The sequence below is a fragment of the Condylostylus longicornis genome, unplaced genomic scaffold (genome assembly GCF_029603195.1).
Source record: "Condylostylus longicornis isolate FDR11 unplaced genomic scaffold, ASM2960319v2 ptg000165l, whole genome shotgun sequence".
Classification (NCBI taxonomy): domain Eukaryota; kingdom Metazoa; phylum Arthropoda; class Insecta; order Diptera; family Dolichopodidae; genus Condylostylus; species Condylostylus longicornis.
The window spans coordinates 64,629-74,497 of NW_026578133.1; the positions used below are offsets into that span (position 1 = coordinate 64,629).

Sequence of the window (9,869 nt, forward strand, 5' to 3'; positions counted from 1 at the left end):
TCCAAAAAAGATTGCTTATTAGATAATCGGTTAACGACAACAAACTTAAAACACAAAACAGCTGGAAATTATTTCAAACCCCTAAGTAAATGATAATTCAACGAAATAACTTAGATTTAGAATTTGCTATTAGTTATAGTGGTAATTGTGGCTTAAATTGTAGTAATGTTTTTGAATTTTCCTCTAACACTAATTTGTTTTTTATAATACAACAAAACATAAGAAGCCTAAGACAAAACTTTGATTTGTTGCTAGTTCATTCAGAAACATTTATTAACAAGCCGGACTTTATTTTTGTCTCTGAAATTTGGGTTTTTGAGAACGAGTTAGTGGAGTACAATATTCCTAATTATACATTTATTGCTAATACTAACGAGTCGTATGCTGCTGGTGGTGTGGGTGTATTTGTAAAAAATTGTTATTTGAATGCAGATGTTACATATTATACTTTTGCATCTACTGACATTTTGAAAATTCTTTGTAAAATTAAGGATATTTCGTTTTCTGTTATTTGTGTGTATAGATTACATAGTTGTTCAGTTAATATATGTATATCTTAATGAGTTCAAAAAATTGCTACATAACATAAATTCTTCTAATAATTTTTATTAGAAGAATTTATACAATTATTCTTAATAATTGTTAGTAACTTTAATCTAGATTCTCTATCTAATTCTGAAAATGTTGACTATTATCTTTCAATTCTAGCTGAAAATGGTCTATTTCCTTTTATTAGTGAACCGACTAGGATTAGTTCTGGGTCTTGCCTAGATCATATTCATGGTCGTTTCAATACTGTTCCTTTGCAGTAGTGTGAAAAGGGAGTTTTTAATTTTGAAATTACAGATCATTGTATGACTGGACTTCTTGTTAAATTGTTAATAGTTGATAAAAAAGAAAATGCTCCTGAAAATGCTGCAATTTCAAAAACAGATTATAATAGACTGAACAATATGCTAATTTTTGAATTTTGGGATGATGTTTATAATGAACGAAATGCTAGTGCGGCATATAATAAATTCATTGGAATTTTAAGCAGTTATATTTCCCAATGTACTTTTAGTTATAGTCCTCGTGCGAAAAATAAAAAGTTAAAACCGTGGATGAATGATATTTTGTTGAGAAAAGTAATATTAAAGAATAAATTATGTATCAAATTGTATAAACATCCATCTAATTCTAGGTTAAAAAGTCGTTACAAAAAGCTGTGCAAATTAATAAAAAATGAAATTTCTGAATGCCGTGAAAGATTTTATCGTAATGAATTCACTAAATGTAATGGTGATATAAGGAGCGAGTGGAGACTAGTTAATAGCTTGCTCAATAGGAACTCGAAAAATAGTAAGAAAATAGAAATTATACAAAATGGAAAGTCTATAACAGATGAGTTTCTAATTGCAAATGAATTCAATAATCATTTTACCTCGGTTGCTTTAAAGTTGTCTTCTGATTTAGGTTCTGACTTTGAATATGATATCACGGAGGTAAACAGTGTTCGTAACAGTTTCTTTTTTGATAGTTTCTCGGTACCTGAACTTCTCCAAATTATTCGGTCTTTAAGGAACTCAAATTCTGCTGGGTTTGATAATATCTCTAATAAATTATTGAAGAAAATTGCATTTAATATTGTCGATGTTCTGGTGTATATTTTCAACTTTTGTGTGCTTTCAGAGTTATTTCTCGACCAGCTAAAATCTGCGGTTGTTATTCCACTGTTCAAAAAAGGGGTGGAGTCAGACGTAAACAACTATAGACCTATTTCCTTGCTTCCTATGGTTTCGAAAATTTTCGAAAAGGCAATGAAAGCTAGAACATTGAAGTATTTAAATGAATTGGAATTTTTTAATTCGAAGCAATTTGGCTTCACAAAAAGCGTATCAACTGATGCTTTATTAAATTTTTGTTCGCAAATAAATTCGGGTCTGGACAAAAAACCAGATTGTGCAGGTCTATTTGTTGATGTTACTAAAGCTTTTGACATGGTGAATCATAAAATTCTTTTGAATAAATTATTTGCGCTAGGTTTTCGCTAGGACTCAAAGAGTCAAAATTGGTAACAAATTCAGTAGTGTTCAGTATGTTAGTTTGGGAGTTCCCCAAGGATCTGTTTTCGGACCAATATTATTTCTTATATATATAAATTCACTTTTTGATTTGGAATTTCAAGGTAATTTAACAGCTTTTGCTGATGATCTTGCAATTTCCTATTCGTGCAACAGTCCGCTCAATCTAACGTATGCAATCAATAAGGATCTTGGCTTATTAAGGTATTGGTTCTTCCGACATAAGCTAATTGTTAGTGATATAACAAAACTAATGTTTTTTAATCTTATGCAAAAGGAACTTTCTAATATTAATCTTGTTTTTCTGATATTAATCTTCTGGTTGCAAAAGTGCTTTTATGGATAGTGATAATAACCATAACGTTAACAATGTACATTCTGGCTGCTGTAACTCCTCTTGCTTTATAGTAGAAGAAGTCGATCAATTCAAATACTTAGGTGTGTTTATTGATAGTATGTTGAATTGGTCAGCGCACACAAATGCCATTAAGTCTTATTTGCGCTCTACTTTGCGTTATTTTTATCGCTTAAACAAAATTTGTTCGCAGGAAACCCTCTCGATGTTTTATTATGGCATTTTTCATTCTAAGTTACAATATGGCATAAGTTGTTGGGGTGGTACTTTTAAGAATAAAATTTATCCCCTTCTAATCTTACAAAAATGTGTAATTAGAAAAATTTGCAATAGACATCGTTTATTTCATTGTATGGATTTATTTAGAAGTTTGAAAATTCTTCCTGTTAGACAACTTTATTATTATAAGGTCTTAAAGGTTTTTTTCAGAGATTCTTAGTTAATGTTCCAGTTTTTAGAACAACAAATTACCAAAACTACCAATTTTTGATATAACTTCTGTCCGTTTGTTTAACAGACTCCCACAACCAATACATGCTATTAGAAATTTACATAAGTTTGTCAAAATTATAAAAGAATGGCTTTTATGTTTAGAGCATAGTGAAGTAGATAATTTGTTAAGTAGTCTAATTTAATATTTTTATTTTTTTTTTATTGGGTGTCAAATTTTATATCTTAAATTAAAATCTATATTTTCGGTAAATTATAAATTAAGTATGTACAAGTGTATAATTATATTGTACGGTTAACTAGTATTTTTGCAGATTGAAATTAATAATTGTAATAATATAATATTTTTTTCTATAGAGTATTTGTATTATTATGCAAATGTTGATTTAAATAATAATTTTTAACAACACAATTAGGCATTTACACTATTTTTCTTTAAATAATAATGCCGCTTTCTTATTCTCTTAGTTTAAGTAAAATTTTTGTAATAATTCAGAGAATAAAGTATAATAAATAAAAAAATAAATAAAAATAAAATAATTCTGTAGTCCGAAAGTGGGGTTTCTGGTTCGCGACTGGTACGTATCAGGGGAGGTTTCTATGTCAGATAATCATTCAATTTTGTCTGGGTGATTTGTTGGAGGATAAATCTTCCTTCAGAAATCCGAGACGGACAAACTGGGAGGGATACAGAAGGGACCTAGAGACAAAACTGTCGAGGGCCTCGGTTAGAACTGTGGCCAGGGATCCTTTGGTTTTGGAAAAGGCTGTGGAGGATCTCGGGGGAATTATGGTCGAGGCTTTTGAATCGAACGAAATTTGAAGCCCCATTCGTGTGCCAAGCGATTTCACAGATGTTGATATCTGAGAATTGGTAGAGGGCTGAGGAAAGGATAAGGTGGGCTGTTGGCACTTTCAAACCCTTCAAGGAGTCGAGACTGGATGGCTAGGGTTGTCTTTATTCCCAAAGTCAGAAGAATGGATATGGTGCCCAAGTCATTCAGACCGATTAGCCTCACAGCGTTCTTATTGAAGATGATGAAGGAAATAGTTGATAATTATGTCCGGACGGGGGAGTGCTGGCGAGGCCGCAAAGCGATTGTCAGCACGCGTTTCGGGCTGGGAGGTCGACAGAGACGGCTCTGTTCCGCCTTGCTAGTACCCTGGAGAGCACAATAGAGCAGGGAGAGGTGGCGCTATGCACATTCTTGGACATCGAGTGTGCCTTCGAGAACACTTCACATGAGTCGATTGCATCTCTCTATGGATATCTAACATGTTGGCTACGAGAGTTGCAGAGACTGCTGTGGGGCAGAGCACCCTAAGAATATGCGTGGCCAGAGGATGCCCACAGGCTGGGGTTCTGTCACCGCTAATGTGGAGTTTGGTGGTGGATGGACTCCTTGATGAGCTGCTTCGTCAGGGAATTAGTGCCCAGGCTTATAGTTCAAAAGGGATTACGGGTGGCGCGCGCCTGGTGCGATACTGTGGGCCTCAGGCTTAACCCTAACAAGATGGCCGTGGTGCCTTTCACTAGGAGAGGGAAGCTGGAGCATCTGCGCACAATTTACGTCCAACGGCGGCAGCGTAGGCTGCCATTTTCAGGTTGGGAGAAATGGAGCCAGAATAAATGGAGAGAGAGATCGAGGTGGTCTTGTCGGGGAGGTTCCGTTCCTATCGATGCCTCGGGGCGACATGGTAAAGAGGTGCTCTCCTGCATACAAAAATTGCAATACATACAAAAATTTTACTAACACATTGAAATATTTCTACTTGCTTGTTTACTTGCAGTTCAACTTGCAAGAAAATTTTGCTGCCAGTAATTTGAGCAAGTAATTTGACATATTGAGAAATTCACAAAAAAAAATTTGATGTTTTGATTTTTTTTTTTTTAATTTAAAATTTTTGAATTTTGTTTTGAAAAAATTAAACTTAGCAAACTTATGGTTTCTAAAATTTATAAACAATTATATATATTGCTAGTTGTTTTCTTCTCAAAGACATTTTCAAAAATTAACTTGCTAAACGCCTACGTCATAATAGCAAGTAATTTGACATTTCGAAAAACTAATTGACAATTAATATTATACAAACTTGCTTGCAAGTAACTTGTATGTGTAAATGCTGGCCTACTATAGAAGATTTGAGCAGTATGTCTACTGCATTTCTACTTTTTTTTTAAATTACTTTCCCGTCTATTTCTTCAAGGAATCAAAATATTATTTTCGAGGTTTCAAGTTTGGTGCTGACATATACCTCGTTTATATGGTAGCTTTAATACTTGAATTGAAACGAAATGTCGAAACTCGAGCTGTTTTGATATGTAAATTCGAAAGTTCAAAATTGACATTTAATCATTAAATTCCAAATAATATTAATATTTCAAGCCAAGTAAGCAAAATAAATTAGAAATTTAATAATTGGCCACAAAAACAAGAATTTTTATCTACATTTACTTTGTTCAAAACAAAAATATTAACTTTCACAAACAGCAAGCACAACACTCCCATCGAATACACACACATTTTGGCATTCTAAAACTCGTTCGAATTTGCAGAATTGTGAACTGTAATCTAATGTTGTACTAAGTTGAAGTACGTTTTTTCTTTTACTATCAGCATGTGTTTTTAAAGACCACCTAGATATTTTCAGTTACTCAAAATATTGGTGAATGTGATAAATAAAGAAGAATATCAAATTACAATTTTGTACCAGATATTATAATTCACTTGTGCCAGATAATGTAATGTTGCAATGTTGCACTTTATTTTACATAATTGCATTCTATTCTAGATAATGTAAAATAAAGGAAGTATTTTTAGAAGTGTGTGAAAATAGCAATATTTTGGTATACTTTAGTAATAAGAATTAAAATTGATAAATAAAGACAGTTTTAATCTGGGCAGATGTGTGTTTTTAATTGTTCCATAACGTAATTCAATTTTGATTTAAGCTTAACAGAAAATGAAGGGTTAAGAACGTAAACATATAAATTTTTCTTTAACATTCCATATTGAAAAAATGTTAATGCCTTTGTATCTAACAAGTCCCAATGCTATGAGAGAAACTTCAAAATTTCACCTCTTTTTTTATTTGTAAAAAATTTTTAAAACTTAATATATTACCTGAGTAAAAAAATATTTAAAAAGTTTTAGAAAAGGCAATCAAATATTTTTATGACAGGATTTGAATATTTTTTATTATTGAAATGAATAGTATCTCAGCAAATGACTTAGAAATTCCGAATGTATATATACTGACAGGTAGTAGGTACTTTCGTAAATTTTTGTCCGTTTGCGTTTATTTTAAGATTCATACACAGGCAGGGCCATTTTATAAATAGATTGCTCTTGCTTACCTACTAATTAAATATGAATAAGGGCACAACCAAATTTTTGAAGCACTCAATATAACATGTTCGAAATAGATTTAAAATAATTATTTAAAAAAAATTGATTGGAAGTAGGAAAATACAAATGTATTTTTAATAACTTAAAAACTAACTGAAATTATTTGAAACAATTTTATGAGTAACGTATAAATAACCGAAATGAGATAATTCAAATTGTTGAAATGTGTCAACCTATATTACTTTTTTTAACATTTTTGTTAAAAACTACTCAACTTACCTTATAGGGAAACACAAAATGTGCATGAAAAATCATACATCCATTTCCTCATTAACATTTGAAACCATACTGTAATATGAATTTTTTCATTTTTTCTTTCCTCCTACCTTTCTTTCTTTTTCGTGCAATAGAATTTAAATGGGAAGCTTTTTAAAAAATGTGTATAATATCCTGGGGATTTTTAAAATATTAAACTCTTTTTTACGTAAAAAAAAGAAAGAAATAATAAGAAATACGGCACGATCAGTAGCATTTAAAGAAAAAAACAGGAACGAAGCCAAAAATTCGTAATATTTTGTAAAAAAAATTGAGTATTGGGACTTGTTAGATGCATTTAAAGAAAAAAACAGGAATGAGGGCAACTATTCCTAATATTTCGTAAAAAAAATTGAGAATTGAGACTTCTTAGATATAAAGATATTAAAAATGTTTAAACTGTGCTTGTCTCTAAATACAATCTCTAACTACATATACATACATACATAGATATACTCTGCGACTGTCAGAGATATCTAATATGTATACTAACTTACTATATAGTTCAGTACCTGGTTACTAAATATCCGGCCACAAAATCAAAATTGAAATTATTTTCCGAATTATTTCGAATTCAGTTACGTTACGAAAAGGACCGCTTGTTATTTTAATATTTAATTTTAGACTTTTTTTTTGTATTTAGAAAAATTCAAATAAACATCAGTAGCATATTTGATAAGTAGTTTTCCTTTGATTATATTATATTAAGTGAAAAGTCTCAAATAAAGTTTACCTGATAATCCATAAATACAAGTTTCATGAATCTCGTCCAAGATATTCGTAAGCAAGTTCTTTTTTTTTGGAATAATATATGACTTATTTAAAATTTGAATTAATCTCCGAAATCGAAAACTCTCTATAATATCGAATGGAATGTTGCTTGAATAAATAAATTCTGCTAAATAAAAATCAGTCGATATTTTTTGATTTAAGCCTGGATAGTGGGATGTTTTTTTCAGCTTTGTTGATATGTTAAACGTTGTAGATGTAACTGGAACTGAGCTTGTAAGGGTACCAACACTTTCAGACTTTTTGCCTGTAAATTTCTCGTCAAGCTCTTCCTTCTCTTCAAGTTTTTCCGATACAGGAGATGAATTCTTTAAAAATATACGTAATTCAATAAATATATATGTATGTAAAGTATATGTTTTATTCATATATTACCTCAGAATGATCTTTCAAATAATTGTTTAAGAAGTATAATTGGTTATAACACCACAGTTTGGGCACATATGCGTCACTCTGTTTAGAACTCTCAGCTTTTTTCACAGATAAATACTGATTTTTTAAAGTTTTAATTTTCATGTTTATTTCATTTATAGTAACTCGTTTATTTAATTTTTCCAGTTGTTTAGAAATGTAAGACAAACTAGGGAAAAATGTTTAATATTCTATTTGTCATATATTCTGCAAAGCCTCTTACCTTTCCAAACGTTTCTTTTTATTAAGGAAATCTGGATGGTCATAATTATATAAATTTTCACATTCTTCATATAAAGCGATAAAAGCAGAAAGTTCTGATCTTTTCCAATTTGACATTTAGTTTTTCTATAATATAAATATTAGCAAGTTATTAAAAAAAGTTTAAGCCATATCACCTTATATTACTTTTAACTTCAAATAGAGAATAGATGAGAGATATTGACCAATTTGAAAGGTGTCGATTTATACCGAAACGATTGTCGATATTTTTTTTCAACATCGAAGTGTAAATAATTACGTACACGATATTTCTTGACGACGCCAATATTAAATTTTTTTACTAAATTATAACAATTTAGAGCGTTCTTATGGTTTGCGAAGCGAATAAAATTATTTCGAGAAAAAAGTCAATCAGACATACATCAGAGTCTGATGTATGTCAAAAATCAAATTTTGATAGCAAAATCGAGGGCAGTTCGCAAAACTATTTAAATAACGTAATACAAGATTTCAAATTGACAATGTCAAATTTTAGTATTTTATTAGATATTAAAATAATAACGTAGATAATATTTAAGTAATTATATAATTGTTTATTTTCGTAAATGAAAAATATTTTAATTTAAAATTTTTTTTGCAAATATTACAAAGAAAATTTTTCTGAAAAATTGCCTTTACCAATCAATTTTTTTTTAAATAATTTTATTTCCAAGAAATATATATAATATACATAATATATATAAATTTTTTTTGTTCGAAGGCATAAATTTAAAAATAGCAAAACATTTTTTAAAACACTTTTACATTTTTTGCAGTTCAAATTTTTGTTTTAAATATCATTGATAAGGGGGGGAACGGATAGAATGTGCTTACAAGGATGGGTAGCAGTAACATCCTCTAGCTTCTGTTATCCAACGCCGAAACTCACCTTCACGAGGTCTCGCCTTTTACGCTGAGTAACCCCTTCGAAAGATCTGGTACCAACCCAGGTGGTGTAGATTGGGTCGGCAAACAAACGAGTGGGCGAATTAAGTATTCGCAACCAGGTATTTAACTGAATTGTAGCGTCTGACCAAGAATTGGCGGTTACGAGCGGGCGTCTGACTTGGAGCAAGCGGCTCGCTATATAAATGTGCAATCAACAACACAAATATATAAACCTTATGCAATGGATAAAACAACAGGAATTATTACCCTAGGTGGTACGCCAATTAAGTTGGTAAATCCATCCTCTAAGGAGGTGGGCCCCATGGATTCTGGGGGGGGGGGGCAACTATTGCAACATAACCAAAATTTTCGGGCAGGAAAATCATCATCATCATTTCTGCCACCCATGGAAAGCCTCAACCAGGCTGAAAAGGAAAATGAGCTACTTCGCAACAAACTTTCCAACATTGAGGTGTCAGTTCAAAAGCTTCAGTTGGAACTAAAGGAACTGAGAGAAAAAAACTCGATCTTGAAGGCAGTTCTAACCCTAAACGAAGAAAAAACTAAGGGAAAACAATGTGGGAAGTTGTCTTCCGATTGTGACAGTAGTGAACTTACGGGCTTTGAAACAGATGGTATGCCCTGCACGAAAGCACCTAAACGAACAGCGAAAAAGCGAAAGACAAAGAGCTTTCCTGAAGCCATTGTCGCTAACGATACACCCACAATCAATACATTTACAATTAATATACCCACACTAAACAATATTATTACAAACGTTTTAAGCCACTCTAACATTAATGCCAGTAAAGCGGGTGATAACGAACAAACTTTCACTATAGAAAGAAAACCTTCGCCCATCAATGTGGTCAGAATTGATACCTACAACAAAGTGAAATTAGTAGGTGAAACTGTAACGAAAACATATAAAATAGTAGCACTTAATAACAATGTTTGGAAAATCAGCACTGAAAAAATAGACGTGCT

The 9,869-nt window shown here is 31.4% G+C and overlaps 1 protein-coding gene across 2 annotated transcripts in view; it reads right to left on the bottom strand.

The window, feature by feature from the left end:
• LOC129616262 (uncharacterized) overlaps nucleotides 1-8,272 on the bottom strand; it is a 65,497-nt gene extending 57,225 nt beyond the window's left edge. The window contains exons 1-4 of one of the 2 annotated variants that reach the window (XM_055531819.1): nucleotides 8,132-8,272; nucleotides 7,957-8,081; nucleotides 7,698-7,902; nucleotides 7,267-7,630 (exon numbers count right to left, since the gene is read on the bottom strand). In XM_055531819.1, coding sequence (XP_055387794.1) covers nucleotides 7,267-7,630; nucleotides 7,698-7,902; nucleotides 7,957-8,072 — 685 coding nt within the window. In that variant the 5' untranslated portion in view covers nucleotides 8,073-8,081; nucleotides 8,132-8,272. The remainder of the gene's footprint in view (nucleotides 1-7,266; nucleotides 7,631-7,697; nucleotides 7,903-7,956; nucleotides 8,082-8,131) is intronic. The other variant, XM_055531820.1, reaches the window with a different exon arrangement.
• Between the last annotated feature and the right edge of the window lie 1,597 nt (nucleotides 8,273-9,869).